Source organism: Spizellomyces punctatus, assembly GCF_000182565.1.
Source record: "Spizellomyces punctatus DAOM BR117 chromosome Unknown supercont1.2, whole genome shotgun sequence".
Lineage (NCBI taxonomy): Eukaryota > Fungi > Chytridiomycota > Chytridiomycetes > Spizellomycetales > Spizellomycetaceae > Spizellomyces > Spizellomyces punctatus.
The window spans coordinates 1,854,276-1,881,003 of NW_015971538.1; the positions used below are offsets into that span (position 1 = coordinate 1,854,276).

Genomic DNA, 26,728 nt, shown 5'->3' on the forward strand with positions numbered 1-26,728 from the left:
CTGCGTGCTTGGCAGGCTTTGCCATGTATGATGGGCACAGTCATGAATGAGCGCGGTCTAATTACGTGAGCAGGAACACTCGCTACATTCTATCAACGCCTTTGACTCCTAGCAGTGATAATCCCCAGCTAATCACAGTTTGTATAGCTCTTACAAGCTCTGCCCTTGCCTCTTTCACCTCATTCGACTGGCCTTTAACCCGTATTCCACTTAAGCAGCTGCCAACCTCCCGAGACAACTCTACGAGATATGTAACCAGAACCGAGGGATCATGTGTGTTTAGGGTCGTGAAAAGGACGTGTGGGTATCTAGAAAGTTTTGAAACAAGAGCCAGGGGGATGGGTGTGCTCAAAAGCGGTGTGATATCCACTTCGGGATTTGGGGGCGGAGCGTGGCATAGAACGGAAGCTAGCCGAGCGTGGGTGTATTGGATGTATACACCAATATCCGATTCATTGGAGACGATGCGGGACCAGTTGTAGGAGAAGTTTTTCGTTCGACGTGGTTGGTACGTTTGGAATAGCAAAGCTGTTAGACCGATCATGTCAGGCGCGTTATTTTGGGTGACCAATTCGTTTTCTACATGTTCACCAATGCTTGACTCCTTTTCCCGCATGATGTCTTCCATGTACATCTTGGCGCAATTCAAATACGGTTCTGGTGATAGTACCGGCTCGGAGGTTCTCATGTCCATGTCGTAGATCTTTCCAAAGGGCGCATCGATCAAATCATGGATCCCACTCTCTACTAATTCCACCAGCTTCCTGCTTTGTTGAAAGGAATACTGACGTCCAATTTCAGCAACTACATACGTTTTCGAGACGTGACATTCTCCTCTTTCCATCGAAATTACTGCATCCACCAGTACTTGTGTTGGTACACCATCGCCAGTCATCAACAGTGCCGTTCCCAGTTGCCAATCCCTCAAATCCACAATTTGTTCCCCTGCGTTTCTGCCAGGTTTTAGTAATCCGGCCTCCTGAAGGAACGTAAGAAATCTGTCCACTCGATCTTTACATATAAGCTCGTCGGTCTCCAATTGGCCGGAGATACCCATGCGCTCGAGGACCGGAGCAAAACTATCCCTCCAAGCTTCCCAAGCTCGGCTCCACATTTCCACGATCGCAGGAATGCCGCAGTAAAGATCGTAGAGTAGTTTTTTTGAACGCAGCAAAAGGGTTGGATTCGTAGTGATATCTTCAAGAGTGCGTTCAAAGTTTTTATGAAGTACAAGTGGTGTATAGGGGCCGTCTTCGAAGCCATTACGTTGACAGGCAAGAAGAAGAATCTCTATACATAGGAGACTGTTACCGATGCTTCCCACATCTCCTCATACATTCGGCAGGATTCTCACCGGTGTGTTTATTCCAAATCCCAATTTTGCAGCGGAGTTTACCATTTTGCGAACGGAGCTTGCAGCATCTCTCTACAAACGCGGCAACCGCAAGGGATCTCCAATACCGCGAACTAAACACTTGGCCAATGTTTGGAAAGTCAAACTCGATTACAACTTCCTCTTCTCTCTCCACAATGGCGGAATGGTTACGGGATTTTTCCGGTCGTGAAAGTTCGCCGCTTCTGACTGCACCCAAAATGCTGGAGATGAACAACCGAGAGTCGACATGAAAGCTCAGATGGTCGCTGGTCGCGGTTACAGCCCGAACATGACTTGTGGGCACCCATCTTGAAGCAATAGAGGCTGCGAGAGCTGCTGGGGTGAGGTTGGAGTGACTACACTTGGTCTCTGGGTCTTGCCGATACAGAGAGATCAGCTTGGCTACAGGAAGGGTGAACTGTCCTGGTTCTTTGAATGGACGCCGGTTTCGCTCTATGAAAGGTAGGATGGAGGTGGGGGGGAGTGATACTATTGGAGCGAGCTCGGTAGCAATATGCAGCTGAAAGAGTTCCCCCATGTTCAGCGCAAGCAACGGGTATAGCGAGGAGTTGAAAACTCGAGAGATTCCTATGACTGTGCCATATGCGAGAACGCGTACGGACACAGGTACGGACACGAGCGTACGAGCTTTCTTCCGACAAGCATCTTTCACATTACATTGCCCATCGCTGCGCGTTCTTGTCCAGTTCCGACAGAGTAGACTGTTGTGAGAACATAGCGGATCTCAGTATAAATGCGGCTGGGAAGTACGAAAGATGAAAACCCGCCACGGCGCTTGTTCATCGGAGATGTTAAGTCCGGGGCGATATGGAAGACCTTCGAATGGAGGAAGGCGGTGGGGGGACATGTGAAGTCTGGGTTAGTAGTTCTACTTGGACATGTTGATTAGCGACGGGCGCATAGCTTGGTCTCCCATCATCTGAACGATAGTAGTAGTTAACGCATACCGTTTCTAGCTCCCTGCTTCGCATTCAGAATGCAGGCCAAGCACATCACACAGCATCGAGAAGTACTCGCACCAACCACCGTACTGTGCCGTTTACTTGCGTCGGCTTTAGCAAGGAAATGACGGATAGTAGTCCATCCCAGCAACACCAGGGTTCGCTTACATTTGTTATGGGTGCTGTGGATCAGAGGGGTTATGTTTGGGTCTTCGAGTTTTCCAAAAATAAGTTTGTATTGATGGTTGGCAATCCTTATGTCCCTTCAAATGAACTTAATGATCAACCTACCGCAGATTTTGGCTTATTGCGAGAACTGGCGTTTCCGGGACGTGTATGGCATTCAATTCTGTGCGAAGACGTGAATTAATCATTGGCTTGTCCGACAATTCTTTGCATTGTTACAATATTGGTGCGTTTTTCCAAATACGCGTGGTATGGACTCGCACTAACGAGCGGTCGTACAGATACATGTCAGCTTATCGCAAAGCTCCCAGCTTATCACAACTGTGCACCCCATCAAATGGCCGTTCATCCCACCCGACCGCTCGCAATATCAACCTCGCGCACGGAAGGAATTCTATGGGATACAGAATTGTGGGAGCGTAAACGACTATTGGTCGGTGCGCAATCCGGTGTACGCCAGGTAAATCAATTGTAGACAGGCAGGAAATACTCTCAGCCAGCTAAATAACTCCGGCAGGCTGTCTTCTCGGCCGATGGATCTACAATTATATCTGCATTTGCAGACGGAAGTATACTTCTGTGGAACGTAGATACATTTAATCTCAATTGGAAGATATCACTGGAGCGTTTCGGTGGGGCCCCGCTGATTCCTTATGAGGAACATGACACAGGATTTGGAAGGTCTTCTATGGCTGCGTCCCGCAATGGCGAGATTTTGGTTGAGGCTGGAGGGTGAGTTTTGTTGGTATTAAATTTTCGCAGTTAATATAGGCAGCCCTGTCTAAGTATTTGCCCTTCCGCCTTCAGGTCGTCCACAGTCTTCGTATGGAATCTGGCCGAAAAAAGGCTGATGCATGAAATTCTCGTTCCTACCTTCGAAGGCAAGAGAATTGTACAAGTGGATTTCCTTGGAGATAGCAATGTAAGGTGATCCTACTTCTGGACATGCGATATCTATTGACGTTTTCTGTCCACAGATTGTCGCGCTACTATCAGACGGGGGTGACCTGCTGTTCATTGATGCAGCGGAGGCCAGGTTCGTGGGGAAGTTGGAAGGGAAACGGAAGGTTCGCAAACGTTGCAAGTTTTCCTTGCAGTTGTGATGGTCAGGCTCATTGGAATCTCTTTACCGCAGTTTATATCATTCGCAGCCTCGCCAAACGGCCGGCTGCTTGCTACAGTCTTCTTGGATTCGACATCTACAATTGGGCTGGTGCGAGTGGATAAGCTTTTGGAACCTCAGGTAAGACTCGCTCTACTTATGTATCCCATAAACCTAAGGATGCAAACCAATTCTCAGAAGTGCGAAGGCGTTGGAGATATGGCTGAGCAAGAGGAGGCCGTACGTGTATACAACTTCCTTCTTTGAACTCCACTTTTGCTCTGCCTGACCGATAATGTGGTCTTCATCAGTCATTCGAGATGCTCGAGGAAACCAAACGTACGTAGCTGGCCCAACACAACAGAGGTTTGGTTGATGAAAATGTCTCTGACTGGAAAACTCAGAGTCAGAAGCAGATGAAGGTTTGCGAACAACGGTAGCTGTTGCTCCCGACCAGGCAAAAACGCTCTACGAGCTTGTTGATATGGGCGTAAGTGACACCACCATTCAGCAACTTGTGGCGCAAGAGTTAAGGTGCAATTAAAACACAGCCAGAAGCCAAAACCCTTAGTCGATCAAAGTTGAAGACGTTCTTATCCTACTACGGAAGTTACCCGGACAAATACAGGTCGGTTGTATATCATGCATATGCGAAGGCACCTGGTCTCAACGGCGATGGATATAGAACTTTGATATGGCGCTTCCTTCTACACTTGCCTGAGAACCGGAACAGCTACGAGTCCCTATTAGAACAAGGCACGCACCCCTCTGTCAAAGATTTCCGAAAACATTTCCCACTGAAAAGTGGGAGAAGTCTAAAGAGTATGGAACGGTGTGTCTTGTCATTTACGGGCATTGAGCTTTGAACCGGGCCATGTATGTTTAAACTCCTTCCTCTCAAGAGTTCTGTCCGCTCTTGCCTATTGGTCTCCAATATTTGAAAGCTTGGATTACCTTCCGTCGTTGGTCTTCCCCTTTGTCAAAATCTTTCTAAGAGATATGTTTGCTGGATTTGAGGTTGTCATGACAGTGTTGGGTAAGGTATTCGAGCAAATTTGTTATACTGATGGCAGTCTCCGATAATTGGGCAACGACTTCTCTTTAGTAAACTGGTGCCAGAAGTGGTGGGAGTACTATCCGAACCCGCCAATCGAGTGTTTGAATGTCATAGAAGATCTCTTAGCCTTCCATGATGGCGCCCTTCTTGAGCATTTTGTCCATTGCGGTGTAAAAAGCCAGGCAAGGATCGTTGTCTGAATTTCAGCGAGATCGCTCATCATTGTGGATATTCTAATTTTTCATGTTTGATAGATATACGCCTGGACTATGATGCAATCATTTTTTGCACAAATATTATCAGGATCGGAATGGAGCATGCTTTGGGACCACTTCTTGACCAACGGGCCAGATTTCTTATACTACTTTGTAGTTGCCTTCCTAAAGTCCCATCGTACCGCCTTGATGGGTATTAAGAATGCGAAGGACTTCGATGTAAGTTGGCATTCACTTATATTGCCGTTTGGTGGTGATTAATCTTCTTGATTGGACATGCGCCTCTTTGCAGTTCTTTTTTACTCGGCCAAACCCAACCATATCGGCTCTCCACATCATCCGATCCACTTATGCACTCCAACGACGTACTCCAGACAGCGTCTCCCCTTCTAGCTTCCTTGAGCCATTCCTACCAATCCCTAAAGGAGAATACCCTGTTTTCAATGCGTATCCAGAATTCATTATAGATTACCAATGTCGAATGAAAGAGAAAATTCGGGAAGATGAAGCTGAATTGGGACGGCGAAGGAAGATGGCAGATGAGATTACTCAGCTGACGGAAGAGTTGAGGAGGGACAAGCGTGCATGGGAGTCGGCGGACTGGAAGATGAATGAGATGGTTGAAAGGTGGTGGGAACAGATGATGGGTAGGTGACCCCTCTAAGATGGTTTCGGGAAGGTTGAAAATTGACGTAGCATCTTAGGCGATGAGGCGAACCACCGTGAACGTCAGGCGAGGTAAGTCGACATATGTCCTAGCATCGACTGGTCGCCTGAATCCCTGATCCGTTTCAGACTTGATGCAATGGATAAAGAACAACGGGCCAAAGCAATGCATAACATTGCAGAAGGTAAAACTGATACGTAGCTCAAAATATGCTAACAACGCAAAGTAACACGGTATTCAATAGCACGCCGTTCCTTCATAACTAATCACCTTGATACAACGCAACGTCACCTGGCCAATCTTGCTAAAGCCATTGGAAACAATCGTACCGCTTTGGACTCCGCAGTCGAGAATGGCATCAATTCGGCTCGGTTTACGGATGTTGAAGACGAGTGGGTGAAAAGAGGTCAGGAGATGATGAGAGTGAGGGAAGTGGTTAAAGATGTGGATAGGATGCGGCTGGAAAGGTATCTGGATGCTCGCTCACAAAAATAGGACGGCTGTATTAATTCGTTACCCATTGGTTTCGTACAGACTCGTGAAAAATGCTCGGGAGGTGGGGATACGAGAGACCGATATAGATGACATACTTCTGCGTCGAAAGAGGTTAAACGAATATCACAGTGTTTCTGATGGTGGGAATGGTTTGGCGAAGGGGAAAAGCCGGGCTTGGACTCCAGTTTCACCTTTATCATCACCTGTGAAAGAATCAGAGCGAGAGGCAAGCACTAGAATATCGAGGGAGGGAAGTCCGATCAAGAGCGTAACTTTTGAAGGCGTTTAAAGTTACATTTGACCATCGGGCTCAGTTGACCAATGCAGCTGGAAATATACATGCCATACCCACAACAATAACCCCTCGAACGTCTCTCCATTTGATGAGAGCACGACAGCACACATTCCATACACAATAAAAATACTGTTCACTCATTCATCATGGAGCGGGGTATCGCATACGAACCTCACAAATACCAATCAAGTGAGAAAAGCTATGTCACCGAACAAATCATAAACGGTGGTCGAGACATTTTCGCAGTCTAGGTAAACTTTGACCAAGGCCCCCCATAATTTGGATGAGGCGTCGCACCGTCATGTGGGCCTTGAGCTTGCTGTTCCGCCTCAGCACCGACCATAAAGCGTATGACGGTGGCAATATCACCTAGTTGGAAAGGTTTGGTCATAAAGTAGTTGAACCCGATTTTGAAGCACCGCAGACGGTCCCTGTAAAAGAAGATGGATCGAGCGTCAGCTGGTCTACAGCTAGTGAAGGAGCTATGAAATGCAACTATGAACATACGATTCCAATGTCTTGGCTGTGAGGGCGATGACCGGGATTGTCCAGCCTCGTCGGCGGATCTCTTCGGTAGCTTGGAACCCGTCCATCACCGGCATGAGCAAGTCCTATCCAAAATGAAACCTGTAAGACAGGCGAGCTGGTGCAAACGATCGGTAGATTTATGCGACCATACTATACCATTAAGCAAACATCAAAGTACTTTTCCCCATTCTTCTCGATCCTCTGAACAGCCTGCTCACCGTTTTGAGCCTGTTGTACTTCAAACCCAGCCCTTGTCAGCGTGGTAGCAGCGATTTTGAGTAACACCTCATTGTCCTCAACCACTAGCACACGAATCGGTCTATCTTTCAGAGGGTGGGTCCCTAGCCGCCGTACTGCGGGGTTTGGTGATTTTTTGGTCCCATTGGGACGGATTGACGGCGATTTACGGTCTCCTTGTGACGACCGGCGTACTCCTGGAGTAAGGTTTGGCGATGACAAAGTGATGCGAGGGCTAGCTACATGCATGATGGACGGGTCGCGTCCTACAGCTTGAGCGCGGGACATGGAGGATGTTCGGGTAATTGGGGAGATGGATGGAACACCTGACAGGGAGGGACTCGCTTGCGGTGGAGTGCTTTGCGACGGACTGCCTCCGGGAGTTGAATCTGGTGATGGGGCGCGATTTTGGATATCGGTCGACGTTATGTCCGCGAATCCGGGGGAGTCTCGAGCATAATCGTGGCTGATAACTACACTGTCGGGAATAGGCGTAATTTGCTGCTCAATACCTGTGCTTTTACAGCCAGGGTTTTTAGCGATGGATTCCCGTCTGCATACAAGGCCTTCGTTTTCTTTTCCAAACGGCAACCCACTTCCAAATGAACTAGCGATTCCCAATCCTTTCAGTTCTGCGTTTGTTTCCTGATCTTCTTGCTGGCTGATTTCGTCGAGCAGATCAAACCACAGCGAGAACGAGACCTTAGTACCTTTCCCTGGTGTAGAAGCCATTTGTATTTCACCGCCAAGTAGCTGGAGCAGCGAATTTGTGATGTTGAGTGATAGGCCACTTGTTCCAATCGCTCGATCCGCTAGAAGCCCCAAGTTAGCGGCTGCAACATCTATATGTCTTGAGCTATACTCACCTCCGGATTCTGGCGAATATTTTTTCAGCAAGTTCGGAAGATCTGTGGTCGGGAATCCTTCACCAGTGTCTTCCACTTCGAAGCGAACCAACACCTGACTTGTTGCATCGACGAGTCCTTCCCGGAAAGAAACTCGCTTCTCGCTAGGCTTAGGACTCTGCGGAATAGCATCAACAGGTATCGGTCTGATACCCTCAACGATCACCCTTAAAATGACACTTCCTCGCTTGGTGCTCTCGAAAGAGTTGGACACGAGATGTAGCAGAGCCTAAAATTCATTTTACATTAGTTAATTTGAACAACGTGCACGCTATACCCTTTTTGATTGCTACCTGCTGTAATTTCGTCGCATCGCCTCTGACTCTGGCAGGAAACCACTCCTTCCCTGATGTATTACTTGGAGCCTCCTTCGATCCCAATTCAACAGTCTTATCGGCTTCTTCAGCAACTGGTGGGACATCTTCAAGTCCCTTTATAACCAGCTTGAAGTCGACATCAGGAGAACATCGAACAGCTTCGCACACGCCACGGTCGTCCAAGCCGTTAGTAAGTTTACATGCCATCTGAGCTTTATACATTCTCTCAGTCAGCGCCTTCAAGTCAAACGGCACACGCTCAATCTCGACTGTTCCGGCCTCAATTTTAGATAATAGACGCATGTCGTTTAAAATAAACTTCATGACTCGTGCAGCGTCAGCAACGGAAGCCAGATGCTCAAGACCTTCAGGACTCAAGGTCATTGCCTGATTGCTCTTCGAGCCGCCGTTACCGTCAGAAAGTTCTGTGGTTGAAGGAGGCGGTGACGGGGTATCTGAAGAGGAAGGAGACATGGCCCCATTATCAGCTGCAGAGGAGATTGATTGCATCAGGATACTGTTGAGTCCGATAACGACATGAAGAGGATCTGTAGAAAGGTTAGCTTGGCAAAAATGATGAGCCAAAAACACAATACGCACTCCTCAATTCATGGCAGACGAAGGCGAGGAAGTTGCTCTTTTCAGTCGTTGCCATTTCAGCCGCATCCTTCGCCTCCAGAGTCTCCTTGATGATGCTCTTCCACCCACTCATATCTCGAAACAAAACCATTTGAATCCGTTCTTTCTGGTCTTGACAGTCAACGATGGGGGAAAAATTGGCTTCGACAGTTATTTCTCTGCCATCTTTCGTTTTCAAGACTGTTTCCTGCATTCCTGGTATGACCATATCATCATCGGTTGCTGCGTTGTACTCGTCACGCGGTGTGGAGTCAGGCAGGTTGATGTACGTACTGTCGACATCAATAACTACGTTATCTTTTTCTTGTACAGCGTCGTTTCCAGTGACCGCTGCGGGTATATTGGTGCTGCTGGCCCATGGACCTGGCGGATGCGAGATCTTGAGAAAATGCTTGTCTTTTACGCCATTCCTCGATTTGGTAGTAGAGACACCTGGGAAGACTCTACTTATATGTATTCCAAATATCAGATCCTCAACAACGAGCTTGGTGAGAGCAAGACCTTCATCGTTTGCATCGATCACGTAGCCTTCACGATTGATGAGAAGCAGTGGGTCGCGGATGGCGCCTAGGATGGAGTAGGCATTTGTACGCATCCAATCAATCTGACGCTGGCTCATTCGTGGGTTCTCAATGATTGTAGGATCACTTTTGTCACGTTGTCGTCTTTTTAACATGCAGCAACGTGTGAGAAGGGCTAGTAGCAGAAACGTGAGAAGGAGGAAGACTATATGATGAGGGATACAAAGAGGTAGTAATTAGATCGCAAGTTGCAAGAAGAGGCAACGGCGCGCCCGTAAACATACCAAAAGCCACATAGGGTGCCGGCAGTTGCTTTGGTTTCCCCCAACAATACAAGATCCATGTGCGGTCGGCTACCGGGAATGAATAATATCCCATGGATTGCCCGGACGGGGTACTATTTCTGCAGTGAATCGATATCACGTTGCGAAATCAGTATTTTGTCACCCACTGTAGAGATCTCAAAGCCCCTGAGGAAAGCAAGAGAAGTGAAATGACAAACCTGGGCTGTGCGTACAGCACTGCATTGCCACCACTGGCATCCAGCACCTGAAGTCCTAGACTGATGTTTGCGGTTGTTGATTGAACAGTGGTATCAATAAGCTGATATGGGTCAAAAACCTGCCGGAGTGGAGAAATGATGGCCACTAACATTAGTAACAAGTAGCACTCTTGTGTCCACATTCCAACAATTCTAAAGATGATGCAAGAATGCAGCTTATTACCCCATAAAAAATTCCCTGCAGACTCCTCCCGGTACCGTTGGGGCCAAACCATGGGAGAACAAATCGATGGACGTCGCGATACCCGTTCTCGAAGCGTAGTTGAACCTGGGGGAACAGAATCCATTGTTAGTGACGGAGACATAAAAATAACGGCCATTGCTCGTAGACCTTTTGTCCAATCGTTAGTAACCCAGTATTTAGTGCACGGAAAACGGCGGGTTGTGACGTGGAGTCGCTCAGCACATCAAATCCAATCAACCATTCGCTCCCCTCGGGAACATATTGTGTTGGGAAGTACGTATCTGCCACCGCACGATTAACGGGCACATAGCCCTCCGTTGGCGAAACAGGTAACGATTCACCGTCGCGGGGACCTTGACTGATGGGACGTCCATTCGTTGCTTCCCAACTAGCCCGCTGATTTTGAGTGACATACGGGGCATACCCGACCCAAGGCACCTTTATCCCAAATTCAATACCCGTAGAATCTGCATCTAAGCACAAAGAGAGTACGTACCATCCAACTTTGTGTCTCATACGACTTGGTGAACCTCTGGAAGACATTCTGCGTTACATTGACGCCACTGTCGAAGAACCATCGATAGCCGTATCTAAAATACAATGTGTCAGATAGCCAACGATGGTTTGAACACGGCAAAACGAACTCACATGAGGGTGAGGGGGACTACATAGGAATGGTCACCAAAATGGTTGATTGGTTGTAAACAAATGTCAGCACCGGAACAGAAGCAAGCAAGCAAAGCCATGGACGATACGTACGCATCATCTGATTCTGTATTGCTGCTACAGTCGATTGACAGTCTGATCTGTACGCCTGTCGCTCAGCGTCTTGTGACCTGTTACGGAGCGCAAAGAGGACTGGAATGGATACCTGTGTGGGCAACACCGCAATAGCAATATTAGCATGCGTGCACTACATTGACGCAAGACATAACCACAATGGACGAATATCCTACCGCCAATCCTGCTAATATCCACAACAACATGCCAATATTGGGCTTGTGAACGGATAAGGTCTCTCGGGTCCTATTTACGCTGCTCCGCCAGCCCGTTGGTTTTGCGGATGCAGATTGAGTGCTCCCCGACTCAACCGGTGATAGATCCGGGGAAAGCGCCGATGACGACGAAATGACTGCACGGTTTGCGCGAGAGGTCAGAGCTTCCGAGGAGACGGCTCTGCTACCTCTTCGAGAGGGTCCATTTCGTCGGGTAGGCATGGCACACACGTTGCGTGTGCAGAGTTGACTTGGTGAGCAAGAGCCGGACTAGTACTAAAGATGCGATCAGTGACCGTTGGCAATGTTTTAGTTCTGCCTTGATGTGTTACAGTTAATTGTTTGTCCGGAAAGAGGGGTGAAGTATGCTGAATCCGTTGGCTCGCGGACGGGTTGTCAATAGGTGAATGTGATTGCACAGGTGATTTCTCAGAGATACCCGATCATGCACACAGGCAAGCAATCAGTGTTCTTCAAAATTGGTTGCGTTGCGCTGTACTACCCTTTCCATATGTTTACAATTGGAATTGTCTATATGAAGCTCAACTTGGGGACTGGCATCCACACGAGCTTACCAACAAAGGCGCGCCATCCAAACATCGAATTCACGATTGCGAAAATGCCCTATTCACCTGAAATGCAGACAGGGCTTATCGGTCGCCCCCATTCACAGGCAACCCTTACAGATCCTTGCCTCACAGTTGGTCAGTAGTTTCGGCTGCTTTTTCACACACATGAAGTCTCAGCAATAGGATACGTTGAGAGGGGAAAAAGACGGCGGGAAATACGATGGTATTCAGATATCAATCAGCTGCCACATCCATGGAGGTTCCTTGGAGGTCACCCATTCACTTGGTCTCCCCGCGTGCACAATCGCAATGGACGTCCTACACCAGTTGTCTGGTATCCCTTAATAGTTCAGCCGTCTTTAAAGGATCCAGTCGTTATGTAAGCGCAACGTCCCTCAGAACCACCTTGCTATTGGCACGCACATTCCAGATCGAGCCAATTACAAGCACCGATAATGAGCCGGTGCCGTCCCGCTCTTTGGGGATAACTTTACCATTCTTTTGCGCGACAAGAGCGGAGTATGCGCGTCGCTTCCGTAAGCCTAGGAACTACATTAGTACTAATTATTACCCGCTGTCCTAAAGTCCCCAATAGACACGATGGCCGAGTGGTTAAGGCGATAGACTAGAAATCTATTGGGCTCTGCCCGCGCAGGTTCAAGTCCTGCTCGTGTCGCTCGTCAAGGCGGTTAGCTAATTTTTTCTTTGTTTTGAGGATTTTATGACCGTGCATGTTATTCATATTTCTCGCTACATGCATGGACAATTACTTCCCTCATACCATCAAACCAGAATACTATTTCTCATTCAGCACAGTACATACAAAAAATAAAAAAGGGATCTCCGTCATCTCTGCACCTCCACTGTCTGTTAAAGACAGGTACTTATTCTTCCATATCACTCCCAGAACCACTTTCGTCACCGCCGTTACCTTCCAAGACCTCCAGCTCAAACTCATACTCCTGATCTACCCCCACATACGCATCACACATGAAATATAAGCGACACTCTAGTTTGCCCAACTTGTTTTCGGGCGCCACAAAGTCCAGCTTGACTTGCCCACGCTTCTGGAGGGTCGTTCGCTTGATGGCGAGGAGAGTCTTGTCCTGAGCGTCTCCGACAACGACCCACCAGCCTTCATCCTTCTTGGTGGGATAGTAGGGGGCAATCACGGGTCCTACCGCCGTATCGGCCTCGTCTTCGTCCATTTCACGTTCCATGACGACTTTGATGGTGACAGCCTCGCCTTGTCGGACTTGGCGGTCGGAAATATCATAGGAAATATCGACGTTGGGGTAACGGTTGACAAAACGGGCAACATCGGCCATGCGCTTGCCGTCAAGTTGGAGAGCCTGGTTGCGATCTTCGTCTTCCATTTCCATGATGTCAAAGACTCCTTCTACACCCGCCTTGGTCAGGCGAGCAATAATATCTGCATTGAAATGTGGTACCTGTCGCAATGGTGAATCTCGATCCCAAACAGCTTGGACAACCATCTGAGATAGATCCATGGCAGCCAGACAGGGTGCCAGCCACCCATTGCTCGAGATGACATCGACACACGCTTGGATGAGTCGCACTACTTTGGCCAAGATTGCTTTTTGGTCACTTTCGAGATCAGGCGGGAGTTGCACACGCGAAAAGTGCGCTTGAAGGAGGATATTGGTCTTGAAGTGTGGATCGTTATAGTTGGGAGTGTCCACCTTGACCGGAAGCCGTTCGTAGATGCGCTTCAGGACCTGGTCTTCGTGATGCCGGATCGGGACGTCCTCAAATTCAGCGGCCGCTGCAATGATTTGCAAAAGACCTCGAATCTTGGTTTTGGGGTTGAGAGACATGGAGAAGACTTCGATGGTCACGTAATTTATGTAATAGTACGCGGCAATCATGCCCAAATTCAGCGGTGTTACATCGTCTTCTTCCACAGCGATACACTTGCTTGTGGCAAGCTCATCCAACGTTGTTTCCACTAACTCGGATAGATGATCGGAAAGATGTCGATGCGTCACACCTTGTAGGTTGTAGTAATTGGGATTCAAGGACATCCGTCGATACAAGAATGTCCAGGTTAAGTAATCCACTGCGTCTTGCTTGTTCTCAATGGTCTTGGTCACAATCTCGGCGTTGAAATGATCATGTAAGAAGTGATCTAAGTGACTTTCGACGGGTAGAGCCTCGTACAGGAACTTTTTGTAAAAGTCCTTTTTGACGCTTTGGCACATAAGAACACATCGCCCAGTTTCCCCAGAAGTTGGGCGGGTTGCTCGTCCCATCATTTGCAATACATCTGTGATGGGGAAATCTGCGTAGCGATGCTCCTTCCCCTCATAGTACTGCGTACCCATGATGACGACTAGGTGACTTCGCATTTTCATTCCCCAGTAAGTGTCCTTGCTCGCAACAACGACTTGGACAGCGCCGGTATCAAACAAATGTTCAATGATGCGCTTGTCGTTCTTACTGAGCGCTTCGTGGAAGAATGCTACACCATATTGCATTGTCTGAACAAGAGCTTTGTCCTGAACTTTATCCAGGTACGGAGCAATATCTTCGTCCGAGCAGTGTAAAAATTTCTTCTCCTCCCCCTCCGCCATCGCTAAAGTGAGTAAGTCCACAGCCGTAAGCCTCGCCTGTTTACGACTCGGTACGTACACAATGGACGGTTTGCCAGGCGCAAGCTGCGTCACAGCCAAGTAAGTGGGTTTCGTCATTGCGACCATCATCGAGGCAAAGTGAGGAACGCTGTATCCTTGGATATGAATCTCGAGTGGAACAGGTCGGACGTTAGGTTTGAAATTGTAAATACTCTGGCTGGTTGCCCCAATCCACTCGCCGAGGTCCCTGGCATTGGCCAAGGATGTGCCCAGAGCTACAATCCGAATCTTGTTCTCGGTTTGTACGCTAATATACCGCATCCTGGAGACGATCACCTCCAGAGTCGGCCCAATGTCTCCGCCGATCAAGTGGACCTCGTCCGCAATAAACAACCCAACTGTCTGCACATTCTTACGTTGCTTCCATCGTCGAGAAAGCATATCCCACTTTTGCGGAGTTGCAAAGACAATGTCCCCTGTCTCGAGGAGTTTCAAATCCGCTGTTGTTTCGCCAGTAAGAGCAACAATATTTTTCCCACCAAGCAAAGACCCAAACTTTGCTTTCCACTCACTCATCTTCACCTCGACCACTTCGTCGAACGGGGCAATGTACACGCACCGGGCCGTGGGATTAACGGCCCACAAACGGAGTAAGGCGAATTCTACGCATATGGTCTTGCCTGAACCAGTTGGCGCACCAATAAAAACGTTATCATCCGTCTGGTACAATGTGTTGAACACTTGTGTTTGGATTGGGTTGAAATGTCGGTAATCCTGATAGATGGCTTCAAATTCCCGATTCTTCAACGCAGAAACTGGTAGCGGTTGGAGATCCAACAACTCCGTGTGAGGGGGATATTTTTCGGGGAGAATCAAGTGCTTGAAAGAAACGGGCAACCTCGTCTCGCAATGCAACCACCGATCGCTGACAATGCTCACATAATAATTTGGCGGCAGTGGTTCATACAAAGGTACGGTGAACGTCACATGATGATCTTCTTCAGCATAGCGTTGTTTGAGGACAAAAATGTCGTGATAGAGTATCATCTCGCTATCCACATCCTCGACCAACACCCAGAAGGCTTCGGCTCCACCATTGGAGATCTTCTCATCAAACTGGAAATCAGGCGTAATTGTTAACTCAAGACGAAGCATCGATCGCGTAATGGGTTGCACATGCGCCTGGAGCTCCAGTTTCGGAAACTGGTGCACAGCTTTATGGATCAGTTTGCCAGCTTTCGGAATTCCAGCCAATTCACCCAGCTCCTGCGGGTTCAGATCATAATACCGTTCCCAAGGGAACTCTTTCCTCTCGAGCCGCTTGATCACGTCCGGAGGAAATCCTCGCACCTGTCGCAAAGGACTCATGGACAGCCACATCCTCTTATCAACCATCTTGCACAAATCAAGAGCTTTTCGGGAGAGCTGCGCCCATCCACGCTTCAAGCATATCTCAAAGATGGCCCGCAAGATACGCCCAGCACTTTGAGTGACGTATACCATGTCGCTCATCAGTGCGAATCCTTCCAACTTGAGTTGTGATATATAGGCTTGGAGGAGAGTGTTGATTTTGGCCGTTGGCTCTTCAATACTTTCCTTGACAGGAATTGGTACACGTTCTAGCATTTTGGCCAACTCGAGTTTTTCTTCTTCTCGCACCGGGATGTACTTGAACTCATTAGACAGAGCGAAAGCCCTGAACAGATCCACTAATGTCATCGTCGGTTTTAGATGCTGGTTGTAGGTGGCCATAGAGTGATGGCTGATATAGTAATGCGAGGCAATGCGTCCCAGTTCGGTAACCTGAAACTTGCCCGTTTTCTTATCGTACTTGATCAGATTGCATTTGTCCAGCACGGTTGCCGCACTATGGATCAGATCCACGCGTTTCTGGACCAGGTACGGATCTTCTTCTAATTCATCTGGGCCTACGCCGTACAAGGCGCCATTACGCAACATCCGAACGTAGAGGTAGGTATATCCCAACCACTGGACAGCTTCATCCCGATTGCGAACTGTGCCCAGCACTATCTCCGCATTCAAATTGTCCGCCAACTTGCTTATATACTGGGACTCGATGGGTAACTGTTGATTGAGCAACGACAGGTAATACTGCAATTCGCTGTGCGTTGTAATAATGATACCTTCACCATTGGTATCAAATTGAGGCCGACCGGCACGTCCCAGCATTTGCAACACGTCCTGAGGGCTGAGTTCGACCCAGCGACCCTTCTCTGGATTGTACACCTGTGTGCCCTTAATGATGACCGTGTGGGCAGGCAAATTGACACCCCAAGCCAAGGTCGCGGTGGAGACCAGTACTTGAATGTGACCATCTCCGAACAGGTCTTCCACGAGGGTACGATCGGCACGCGACATACCAGCGTGATGGATAGCAAAACCGTACGGAAGAACGTCCTGCAAATCGGCATTCTTGACGGTAGCAGCTTCAGTCTGCAAAATCTCCCGACTGGCCGCATCCAATCGAAGGATCTGGCCAATGGTATCTTTCTCAATCGCCATGTCCCGAATGGCCTTTGCAGTCTTGGCTGTTTCTTTCCGGGAATGGCAGAAGACGAGTACTTGATTCTTTCCGGCCTCCTCCATGATCTTTTCATATGCGATTTCGTTCATGAGTTGAAACCGCTTGATGGCCTTCTTTTCAGTGATACCAATGTATTGCTGTTTGAGCGGAGCCGGCCGGAAGCTATTGTCAAAAAAGAACAAGCCTTTTTCCTGATCAACGCGCATGAAGTTGGCGACATCCTGGTAATTTGGAAGGGTGGCACTAAGACCAACAAGGCGGACCATCTCTTGTGTTTGTTGAATCTGGCGGATGGTCCTGCTAATGATGCTCTCGAGAACTGGACCACGTTCATCGTGAAGGAGATGGATTTCGTCTATGATGAGAAGACGCACGAGCTTGGTGTATGACCGATCGGTAGCCTTCCGGGTGGTGATATCCCACTTTTCGGGGGTGGTCACAATGATCTGCGTCTCAGCAATCTGTTGCTTGGTGAGCTGTCGATCACCCGTCAATTCCGCAACCGTAATACCAAATTTGTTGAGACGACTCGAGAAGTTGCCAACCATTTCCGCCACCAGGGCCTTCATGGGGGCAATGTAGATAATCTTGAAGGCATCCAACGCGATTTGCCCTGTCGCCTCGTTCCTGTATTTGCCCACCTCGCGTAGAATGGCAAGCATGGCACAGTTAGTCTTGCCGGCCCCGGTCGGGGCGCAAATAAGCATGTTGTCATCGGAATTGAAAGCAGTAGGGTAAATGCGACTCTGAATCCTGTTGAGCGATTTTGCGCCAGCAAAACCGCCCTGTGCCCACTCAGGAAGATCACTGATCGGTACCAGAGTTTCGTCCTCTCTCATAGGCGTCGCCTTTGGAGCTGGTACGTGCACCTCTTGGTACCCTTTCTTGTCCCGCTTGAACGTTCCTTGCGGAAGTGTGCACTTTTTGTTTGACATCAAGTGCCCACCCTGCTGGAAGGCCAAGGAATCGAGGTCAATATTCGCTTTCGGTGTAACGACAGCAGCTGCTGGTGCAGGTTTCTTTAGATCGAACTGAATAGGACCACCCGTAACCGGCTGTTTCTCGTCGATATCCATCTCAACGACACCACGACGATTTTTGTCGACGTCCTTGCGCGTCGGAGCCACGCGAAGCTGGTCGAGAATGTGATGATATCCTTGCTCCTGCATCCCAGCCTCAATCTTCTCACGCTCTTCCGATGACCCTGCCTTTGCAAGTCTTGTACACCACACAATGATGTCTCTGTTACGGGTCAAAAGCTTCACAAGGTCAAATTTATCGTAATCGAAAAGTCCCATCAACTCGTTTTCACAATCTCTGACGTTAGCAGTCGATGATAAGATTTCAAATGCCGAAGCAGTTTTCGATTGTGCTGTATGAGCATCGGGATATTGTGCGGCGATAGTACGCTGAAGCCAGAAAGCATCGATATCGTGGGGCTTGACGACGGGTGCACCTGCTCCAGCAGCGAACGGATCAGCTGTCCCCCTCTTTCCTCGTCCAGCAGGGATCACGTCTGTAAATTCATCCACGTCTTCACCCTCATCGTCTTCGTCATCAGCTCCCACCGCCTTCAACACATTGTCCGTTTCGGCTTCTTGTCCTTCATCCTCCGAGTCCTCATCCTCCTTCACCTCAAATTCATCATCACTACCCTCCTCTTCATCCTCCTCCTCATCGAAAACAACTGCCACGCCATAGTCTTCGTCAAGACCTTCCCTCCCAGCGCCACCTTCTCCATCCTGCCCTTCTTCTTCTCCTGGGCGGAAATCTGTGATGCGCTTGCCCAAGTTGACAAGTTGGGCGAATTTGTCCGAGGAGACTTGCACCCCCACAAGCTCCTCGATCTCCTTCTTCTTGTCAAAATCCTTCTTCGTGTCATCCTTTAACACCGACAGTGCTTCGTTGGCAGCACCCCTCAAGACATCTTGCGGAATATCGCCCAAAATTTGCTGGAAAAATGACAACATCAATTCAAATGTTTGCCGAGTTTCCTTTGTTCGCGGACGGTACACTTCTCCCTCAAAATCCTCAGTCGCAGCCAAAATACTTCCATGACCAAACCCCTTCAAATCTTTCTCACGCTTTGCTCGCTTGCTGGCCCGCTCTGCACCACTCCTTTTCATCTTCTCCGCTTTTTCGCGGCGTCGCTTTTCCACCTTTTCTTTTTGCTCCTGAATACTTCGCTGGGCACGATCTCCCATCTTTCGGATATCGACTCGTCCCCATAGCGTTTCGGGTTCTCCAGATGGCTCCTGATCACGGCGGGGCAGAGCAGACCTGTCTGCTTGGAGAACCAGATTACTGTTGGCAGTGTACTGGTACTGCTGTGCCCGTTGGACGTCTTCAGCCATGATGAGAGGCGATCAGGTGGTAAATGGGATGATGTTTTGTATCAGTTGCTTTCCTGACGAGTGAAGAGAGCCCTGGCCCAAATGATGGGGCGGGAAAGGTATAAGGCAGTCGATTGGATGAAACCCCCTCGGCTGACCAGCAGATAGTCACAAACTTCTAGGGGACCACAGAGAATAAGGCCTTAAACTTCAAACAGGTATCGATGGAAGTTAATTTTGAAGTACCTTTGGAGCGAAATGTTTCGTAAAAAGAAACAAGAAACAGCAGTCCAATGATCCCCCTCCCTTTGCAGCACGACCTCGTCATACACTGGGAGCGCAGTTGGCCGATCTCAGTGCTTGTCGTTGCTATGGCATTACTTGTTGCTATGGTTACCACTTGGATGACCAAATCAGAGTGGACCATCTGTTTGTCCTCGAGTTTGCCAAAGAAATGCCACAACCAAAAACACATTCCAAACCTCCACCGCCCAAAAAGAAGAAGCCACCAAAGCAACCTGCAAATAATCAACACAAGCGCTCCTCTACTTCCAAACTCCAGGAACAAGAAGCGGACCCAGACACGAACCTCCTTATCACTATCCAGACAGATCTGCTCAAGACTAACCCCGAACAAGCCGTCGTCAACCTCATTCAAAGTGCCCTCAACACACATACAACAGATCCGTCTTTCCAAACCCACCTCCGAACCATAAAACAACTGTTCTATAACCGCCAGTACACGGATATCTTTACCAACCCCGCTCTGCTTCCCGTTTATGCCGCTGAGTATATCCCGGGCAGAGCACTATGCTACCGTCGGCTGTTTGTGGAAACCAAGGTGTTGCGAGATGTGCTGTGTGCGCAGGACGCACTTGTGCATTGTTTGGGAGCAGGAAATGGGAGTGAAGTCGTGGGAATTGCGAGTGCCATGGTGGGATTGCAAGAATGGATAAAGTGCAAAAATGAAGCATCGTACGAACCGAGAGTAACAGTTCACTGCCAAGATTTATCCAATTATGGCACCGTCCTCCCTTGTCTTGAAGCTGCGATCCGCGAAGCATACCAATTACCATCCTCCTACCTAACCATCGAGTCCTCCACATCAAACCTTTTAGATGCATCCGCGCCTCTGCCACCCGCAACCCTAACAACAGCTCTCTTTGTCCTCAACGAACTCCTAGCAACCTCTAAACGCGGCTTCGTAGCCTTCATATCCAGGCTCGTTCAAAGCATCCCCCAAGGCGGCCTGCTACTCGTCGTTGATTCTGCTGGTTCTTTTTCGGAATGCACAGTAGGAAAGGGTGAGTACATGGTGTACCACCTCCTGGATGCCGTCAAGGAATTTGAGGTCCTCATCAAAGAGGATGCAGTGTGGTATAGATGTGATCCGGGTTTGGTCTATCCGCTTAGACTAAATCATATGCGGTATTTTTTGAGGGTATATAGACGGAGATGAGGTGGAACGCTCCAATGCATGAATATTATTAATAGACAGCTACAATGAGGCTGTTGAAAGATCAAAGCCTGATGGAATGGATCATGGCCAACGACGTCCTAATGCACATCACGCACGAGGCTGGCTGCATAGGAGCTCAAGTCTGCTAAGTGATATATTGCAAATAATTTCTTATCGTATAACCATCCGCATTGGTCCAGTGGTTAGGATCCCGCGCTTTCACCGCGGTGGCCGGGGTTCGATTCCCCGATGCGGAGTTAGCAAATTGGAGCAAAGTTTTTTTGCAGTTCTTCAATTATGTATGGTGTCTTAACTGAATCCTCTTATACTTTGATGCACGGTGTCCAGTCGTTGTAAAATGGAATTCTTGTACTTACGAAAAAAAAAAAAAAAAGTTGGAAAGTAGTGCAAACTGCGATACCCGCCGAAGGAGACCGGCGTGATTGTGCGGCAAGCCAACAGGATCTGTTGAAAGATCACACAAAGATGATCAGTCCCGTTCGGACAAAGGGTGATCGAGTAGCATCCTACGCCGATGCTACAGTCTTTGTAGATTTCAACACTGTCGCCATAACCGTGACCAGATAGAATCAGAAAAAGAGAGTATGTGTTTTGATCGATGCAATTGGATAGTTCTCGGATGATGGACGGTTTGTATTGTTGGTGATGGACCTTTTTCAAAAACCGTGATTTCACACAACTCTTTTTCAAACAAACAAACGAATATATCTTCCACGCTGACCCGAAAACGTACAAATAAACTAACGACAATACTCTTGTACATCCGATCATCGCCCTTCCCATTCCGGGCATAGGGTTCAAATGTACATCCTACCCACACAGCCCAAAATGCACATCTTACGCCTCCTGCCGCTCCTCCTCATCCAACACATCCAAACAAACCTTTGCAACCTCGACCCCTCGAACAGCAGCCCGCTCAAACCATCGTCGTGCTTCCGCGACATCCCGACGGACTCCAACACCCTCCCAAAGTATTCTGCCCAAATTACACATGGCCTCCCCATGTCCTTTTCCTGCTGCCCGTCGTAGCCATTCGACCGCTTTGGACATGTCGCGAGGGACGCCTACGCCTGCGGCATAGGATACACCTAGATTGCATTGTGCTGGGGCGTAGCCTTGTTCGGCTGCAAGGGTATAATAGTGAGCTGCGAGGGTGTGGTTCGGTTCATGATCGGGTGTTAGTCCTTGTGTGTACAGGACGCCAAGGGCATATTGAGATGGGGCGTGATGGGGGAGGGAAGCAAAGGTGCGAAAAGCAACTGGAATGTTGCCATTGGTTGCGGCTTGGAGGGCAGCGTTGTAAGGTTTGGGTGGTGTAGGGAGTGAAGGAGTATTTGGGATGGATTTAGGAATGTTGGTTTGGACGGCGGTTTCGGGAAAGATGTTCTCGGGTATCTAAAAAAGAAACATTTGTGTTAGATGTTTCTTTCAATATTTTCATGACGAGATCCGAAATCAATATACGTACGCTCATTCGTTTCTTTCTTAGCCCGCCAAATCCCAACCGCCTTTTGGATCCAAAACTCTCGGTCATGTCAAAACTCATCTGTTTTTTATTGCAACTTTGTTTTGGTTTTTGCAGCAGATCTACCCAAACGAGATGTCCTTTATATATAGCCCTCATGGCCAAGATCATGACATAAACACGTGCAATGAGCCCGACCCGCGCTGCCCTTGGTGCGTAAACTATCAGCAAAAAAAAGGCCATGCGGCTTGCGTAGCTCAAGGGCCAGCCCTCTCCGTCTGGGGGCAGACTGCCTCCGAGATCGATTATGGAAAGGATTCGGCGGGGTTGCGGGGGTGTTGGCATGGCATGACGTTTGCTAGTGAGTTTGGTTTGCAAATGTTGGACATGTCGTCACAGCAAGAATGAATTTTGACAAAAGCGAAATGTTCTTTTTTTTTTATTAATAAATAACCTTGGTCATCAAGTGCGTCCAGTATGGGTTGCAAAAAAGGGAAAACCTCCCTTCCAGTTTTTCTGGTTAGGTACATAGGAACGGGCTTTTTGCGTATTCGTGTTGCCCAACTAAAAAGAACACTCTCAACGTCATACTTTCATCCGAATGCCCGCTTCAGAATAAAAACACATTTCCAAATTCAATTGCCCAAAGGAGAGTCCACAAAACACTTGCACAAAATGTCCCCCAACAACGCACAAGAGAACATTTCCCCCTTTAATTCATCCATAGAAGGCTTTCCTTGCTGTTTTCGTTCATCAGTGTTCAAATAAACCAACTTTCACAAACCCCCACATGCTTAAATTGCATTTGTTGTTCATCTTATGACTCTTGATACATATCGGGCTGGTCCCCGTTTTGCCCCCATCTTCTCCACATTCTGCACTCCAGTTCTGCGCCCTATACCAGCCCATACGCAAACGATCGCACGAAACCTGAACCATTATTCCTCCGAAATCGCTCGGCGGGATCAAGGGACAACGGGATGAGCGTGCAGTAGGGCTTGTTAGGGATGATGATCCGTGGGCCATCGAACGGTACCATTTTTACTTGGGCTAAACTTTCAATGTTGGCCAGCCCAACAAGCTGAAAGCCCACACAAAAGATATGTTTGAAAGGCATGATTGGTCATGCTTGAAATGTTTCAAAAAAAAAGCCGTACTTGATCCTCTGAATGTCACTTGACTAGAGTATTCAAGATGGCTTGGAACGGGACGGTACTTTGGGGTAATGTAGCATTTAAACACAGCTGAGCAGATTAACAATTATTCCTTCCTCAAGATTCGCCTGCGCGAGCGCTAATTCATGCAACACGTTGGATGAGCAAGACTGCATGTTACTCCGTACGGGGTATAACTGAAGGAGGTAGAGGTTGGTAGGGCGGTGGGGCTTGTTGCCTCGACACTCCATGGGGGCGGAAAGCATGGCAGCCATTGTGGCTAGATGGTAGCTCAAAAAGCCCCATGCCAGCCTGTGGCTTGGTGATCAACGTGTGGAAATCCTCGTACCAGGCCGACAGCGTAAAACAGTGGTAAAAAGCTAGCCTATTGTCTATTACGTGCGTTTTGTATGTTGGATAGGCCTTACAACCTCCAATCCAAATGAAATCCTACAAACGGTATCCTCACTACATCAATCTGACAAAACCACAGCCCAATCATCCCGGCGACATAAATACAAAAATAAAAAAATGAAGGGTATGCCACAGGCACCTTCAGCATGCATGTGCCAACCCCGCGAGCATGCACGCACAAGGGCACCTTCATGCAAGGACGTGGTCCCTTACTGCTTGCCCGCAGCGTACATGGCATCAATCTCTTGCTTGTGAAGTTCAACAATTTCCTTGCGCTTGAGTTTTTGCGCGGCAGTCTAAAACATTGTGACATCAGTTGAGCCCACTACTTATCGCAAATGATCACAAACGTGCAAGGGTTGACTCACCAAGAATCCATTCTCGGGCGTCCACAACTCATGAGCCAAGACAATGTTACCCAAAATCTCTGCGGGCTTAAAGTCAGCCTTCTTGGCGACACTTCGTAAGTTACTCAACACGGCAGACACAATCTGCTTGTTCTTGCACAAGTCCTCGAGTTCAACGTGGTGCACACCGTCGACAATGCCTTTTTCCTGGGCCAGCTGGACAATCTCCTTTTCGATAGGGTTGATGATGGCGACAGCGAATCCTTGCTCCGAGTCACCATACACGCAGATATTGGCAACATACGGCGACATTTTGTATTGTGATTCGAGTTTCTCAAGAGCAATGTATTCTCCATTCGAGAGTTTGACGAGGTTCTTTTTACGGTCAATAATGGCAAGGGTGCCATCAGGATGGAACTCGCCGATATCTCCGGTCATAAGCCAGCCGTCTTCGGTCAGAGTTTCGGCAGTTGCTTTTGGGTTCTTGTAGTAACCTTTCATGACTGAGGGACCGCGGATCCAGATTTCTCCTTGAGGACGAGGACGGTTGTTCGGCGAGTACTTTGTGTCCTCGACAGCGACCAGCTGGATTTCGACACTGCCCGAAGGCGGGCCCACACGGCCAAGCATCCATGGGTCAGTGGGAAGCTGGATGGCGGTAGCACTAAACAATGGTGAGCGTTGCAACCAAGGTAACACCGACAACATTAATCTACTCACGCGCAGGTCTCTGTCATTCCGTAACCTTGGATGATAGTGGTCACACATGTTGTCATGAACCGCTGGGTCTCCTTGGGCATAGGCGCACCACCTGATAAGGCAACCCGCAATCGCCCACCGGTCTGGTCCTTGATGGGCTTGAACACGGTATTGTCAAGGAAGCCGGTAGGGAGACCGTGCTTCAAGAGTTGCCACTTGAGGGTACAGGCAAGGTCAAAAATCTTTCTCTTCGTTGGAGACGCATCTTTGAGTTTGGTGGCAACGCCCTTGCGAATGCTGTGACGGTCATTAGCCTGTAGGTCCCTTTTAACCAAAATGATCCAATAGTACTCACGTCTCCCAAACGGCAGGTACACCAGTCATAATAGTAGGACGCAATTCGCGGAGATCACCACGGCAGTTGCGGACGGATGCATCGGTGAGCGTGCGCACGCTTCCGTAGCCAATGCAGACACCTTCTCCGAGGGCAAGTTGCTCAACGAGCAGTTCGAGAACGTGAGCCAAAGGAAGGTAGGCGAGGTAGTACTCTTCCTTTGTGACGACAAGGTCGGTCACCACCTTTGCCCCAGCGACTACGCGACGATTTAGTAACAGTGTAAGGTTCATGATTATGAAGAAACGCCTACCTCCAGCAATTATGTTCGCGTGAGTTAACATGACACCCTTAGGGTTTCCAGTAGAACCTGATGTGTACATGATGCAGCAAGTGTCTTCTGGCTTGGGAGGCACGGGGTCTACGGGATGGTTTCGTCCAAATTCTTGAATTTGGTCCAAGGTGTACAGTTCATAGGAGGGGAAAGCGGATTTGATCTGTTCCAAGAGAGAGGCATCCGCCTGACCATTGTAAATGATTCTCTTGAGTGTTGTAACCTTGGAGCCAATGCGGAGAAGCATTTTCAAGAGTTCAGCGTTGGTGAACATGGTGGTCACTTCACACTCGTTAAGGGAGAAGCTGAGGCCCTCTTCACCAAGCGTGTCGTAAGCTGTCGTGATGGTCAAACTCTGAGTCCAGCATCCGTGGGCAACGAGTTGCCAGTCGCGACTGGTACTGGCAAAGAGAGTCAACTTGTCCCCTGGGTTCAAGCCAATTTTCCTCAAACCCGCACCAATGCGTGTGGTAACTTCCTTGACATCTGTGTACGTCATCCAAGAGAAAGGGGAGAGTTCATAAAAGTTCCACTTTTTGGTTTCCTGTACTGGCTGTCCGTCCACCATTTTTGTGACTTGTTTTTCCTCTTGAACCTGACGGACAATCCTTCGGGCGCCCATGGCACGCTTTTGGCCATTGACTTTAACCGAGTAGTTGAGCAATTCGTAAAGAGTGGTGACACCGGGGTAAGGCTGGTGAGCGAGGCCATGAAGAGACTTTATGCAGCGACGAGGCTTGCTGCGAGTTGGGGTGGCCGTTCCGACAGTCACGGCGCGAGGCTTTCCGAGACGTGTGCCAAAGAGGAAGATTGGAAGTGCAAATGAGATGACAATCCACGCGAGCACGGTGATGAGCGCCATTGTTCAAGGTTTTTATATTTTTTCTGTGTCCCACGCACAGAGAGAGGGACGAAAGGAGAGAAGAGGTCTATCAGCGATGTTGAGCAACCGATGATGATGAAGATGCTTGGCCGGGGGGTAGCGAGACGGGCAGCACCAAGATATAAGCCAGGACAAAACAATACTACGTACCGGTAAAAGTTAAACGCCCTGCGTTGAATCAAAAAGTAAAAGTAAAAAAAAAGCGAACCGCTAAATCCACAGCAAAAAAACAGTGTACGGAAGTCCCAATTTCCTTTTGCAATAAATCAAAGCGCTGGAAGACAAATGATGAAAGGGATGGACATGACTTGCAAGTTTATAAATGTGTTCTAGTT

General features: G+C 48.6%; 7 protein-coding genes and 2 non-coding genes across 9 annotated transcripts; 4 read left to right on the top strand and 5 right to left on the bottom strand.

The window, feature by feature from the left end:
- Positions 1-40: 40 nt before the first annotated feature.
- On the bottom strand, positions 41-1,954 carry SPPG_01595 (uncharacterized protein). Its single transcript, XM_016749913.1, has 2 exons — positions 1,355-1,954; positions 41-1,290 (listed from the first exon to the last, which is right to left on the bottom strand). Exons 1-2 carry the CDS (start codon positions 1,911-1,913, stop codon positions 83-85), a joined length of 1,767 nt encoding a protein of 588 aa, XP_016612200.1. The 5' UTR covers positions 1,914-1,954; the 3' UTR covers positions 41-82.
- An 81-nt stretch (positions 1,955-2,035) lies between these two features.
- SPPG_01596 (uncharacterized protein) lies at positions 2,036-6,497 on the top strand. Its single transcript, XM_016749914.1, has 21 exons — positions 2,036-2,254; positions 2,353-2,568; positions 2,634-2,749; positions 2,805-2,983; positions 3,041-3,255; positions 3,331-3,445; positions 3,501-3,590; positions 3,659-3,766; positions 3,824-3,865; positions 3,937-3,964; positions 4,030-4,115; positions 4,177-4,253; positions 4,311-4,457; positions 4,528-4,661; positions 4,731-4,864; positions 4,937-5,116; positions 5,190-5,544; positions 5,602-5,635; positions 5,693-5,748; positions 5,809-6,031; positions 6,099-6,497. Exons 1-21 carry the CDS (start codon positions 2,130-2,132, stop codon positions 6,346-6,348), a joined length of 2,910 nt encoding a protein of 969 aa, XP_016612201.1. The 5' UTR covers positions 2,036-2,129; the 3' UTR covers positions 6,349-6,497.
- SPPG_01597 (uncharacterized protein) lies at positions 6,309-12,126 on the bottom strand. Its single transcript, XM_016749915.1, has 16 exons — positions 11,818-12,126; positions 11,575-11,745; positions 11,204-11,518; positions 11,007-11,118; positions 10,896-10,911; positions 10,744-10,837; positions 10,395-10,685; positions 10,227-10,331; positions 10,004-10,122; positions 9,786-9,904; positions 8,942-9,706; positions 8,318-8,889; positions 7,986-8,253; positions 7,039-7,931; positions 6,862-6,965; positions 6,309-6,785 (listed from the first exon to the last, which is right to left on the bottom strand). Exons 3-16 carry the CDS (start codon positions 11,462-11,464, stop codon positions 6,602-6,604), a joined length of 3,903 nt encoding a protein of 1,300 aa, XP_016612202.1. The 5' UTR covers positions 11,465-11,518; positions 11,575-11,745; positions 11,818-12,126; the 3' UTR covers positions 6,309-6,601.
- Positions 12,127-12,405: 279 nt separating this feature from the next.
- SPPG_10031 lies at positions 12,406-12,487 on the top strand. Its single transcript has one exon. It is a non-coding gene; the product is annotated as a tRNA-Ser (tRNA).
- Positions 12,488-12,581: 94 nt separating this feature from the next.
- On the bottom strand, positions 12,582-19,603 carry SPPG_01598 (ATP-dependent RNA helicase BRR2). Its single transcript, XM_016749916.1, has 2 exons — positions 19,530-19,603; positions 12,582-19,461 (listed from the first exon to the last, which is right to left on the bottom strand). The coding sequence occupies exon 2, from the start codon at positions 19,302-19,304 to the stop codon at positions 12,696-12,698; it is 6,609 nt and encodes a 2,202-aa protein (XP_016612203.1). The 5' UTR covers positions 19,305-19,461; positions 19,530-19,603; the 3' UTR covers positions 12,582-12,695.
- Positions 19,604-19,726: 123 nt separating this feature from the next.
- Positions 19,727-20,813, top strand: SPPG_01599 (uncharacterized protein). Its single transcript, XM_016749917.1, has one exon. The coding sequence runs from the start codon at positions 19,738-19,740 to the stop codon at positions 20,740-20,742; it is 1,005 nt and encodes a 334-aa protein (XP_016612204.1). The 5' UTR covers positions 19,727-19,737; the 3' UTR covers positions 20,743-20,813.
- Positions 20,814-20,927: 114 nt separating this feature from the next.
- Positions 20,928-20,999, top strand: SPPG_10032. The gene has a single exon. It is a non-coding gene; the product is annotated as a tRNA-Glu (tRNA).
- Positions 21,000-21,377: 378 nt separating this feature from the next.
- Positions 21,378-22,401, bottom strand: SPPG_01600 (Sel1 domain-containing protein; the record flags this gene model as incomplete). The annotated part of the gene is made up of 2 exons (XM_016749918.1): positions 21,378-22,158; positions 22,232-22,401. Coding segments are annotated over 2 exons (728 nt in total), but the record flags the coding sequence as incomplete, so codon positions are not given.
- Positions 22,402-23,749: 1,348 nt separating this feature from the next.
- On the bottom strand, positions 23,750-26,679 carry SPPG_01601 (long-chain fatty acid-CoA ligase FAA1). The gene is made up of 6 exons (XM_016749919.1): positions 26,544-26,679; positions 25,490-26,395; positions 25,198-25,435; positions 24,864-25,139; positions 24,165-24,807; positions 23,750-24,092 (listed from the first exon to the last, which is right to left on the bottom strand). Exons 2-6 carry the CDS (start codon positions 26,370-26,372, stop codon positions 24,006-24,008), a joined length of 2,127 nt encoding a protein of 708 aa, XP_016612206.1. The 5' UTR covers positions 26,373-26,395; positions 26,544-26,679; the 3' UTR covers positions 23,750-24,005.
- Between the last annotated feature and the right edge of the window lie 49 nt (positions 26,680-26,728).

Excerpts from the sequence above, each read along its gene's own strand:
- SPPG_01595 (XM_016749913.1), bottom strand. The coding sequence starts at position 1,913 with ATGGGGGAACTCTTTCAGCTGCATATTGCTACCGAGCTCGCTCCAATA. Across the intron at positions 1,291-1,354 it reads GATTTGGAATAAACACACCG|AGATTCTTCTTCTTGCCTGT; the intron begins GTGAGAATCCTG and ends TCCTATGTATAG.
- SPPG_01596 (XM_016749914.1), top strand. The coding sequence starts at position 2,130 with ATGCGGCTGGGAAGTACGAAAGATGAAAACCCGCCACGGCGCTTGTTC. Across the intron at positions 3,767-3,823 it reads ATAAGCTTTTGGAACCTCAG|AAGTGCGAAGGCGTTGGAGA; the intron begins GTAAGACTCGCT and ends ACCAATTCTCAG. Across the intron at positions 4,458-4,527 it reads AGTCTAAAGAGTATGGAACG|AGTTCTGTCCGCTCTTGCCT; the intron begins GTGTGTCTTGTC and ends CTTCCTCTCAAG.
- SPPG_01597 (XM_016749915.1), bottom strand. The coding sequence starts at position 11,464 with ATGCCTACCCGACGAAATGGACCCTCTCGAAGAGGTAGCAGAGCCGTC. Across the intron at positions 11,119-11,203 it reads GGATATTAGCAGGATTGGCG|GTATCCATTCCAGTCCTCTT; the intron begins GTAGGATATTCG and ends TTGCCCACACAG. Across the intron at positions 10,686-10,743 it reads ATGAGACACAAAGTTGGATG|GTGCCTTGGGTCGGGTATGC; the intron begins GTACGTACTCTC and ends TTTGGGATAAAG.
- SPPG_01598 (XM_016749916.1), bottom strand. The coding sequence starts at position 19,304 with ATGGCTGAAGACGTCCAACGGGCACAGCAGTACCAGTACACTGCCAAC.
- SPPG_01599 (XM_016749917.1), top strand. The coding sequence starts at position 19,738 with ATGCCACAACCAAAAACACATTCCAAACCTCCACCGCCCAAAAAGAAG.
- SPPG_01601 (XM_016749919.1), bottom strand. The coding sequence starts at position 26,372 with ATGGCGCTCATCACCGTGCTCGCGTGGATTGTCATCTCATTTGCACTT. Across the intron at positions 24,808-24,863 it reads GGAATGACAGAGACCTGCGC|TGCTACCGCCATCCAGCTTC; the intron begins GTGAGTAGATTA and ends ACCATTGTTTAG. Across the intron at positions 24,093-24,164 it reads CGCCCGAGAATGGATTCTTG|ACTGCCGCGCAAAAACTCAA; the intron begins GTGAGTCAACCC and ends ACAATGTTTTAG.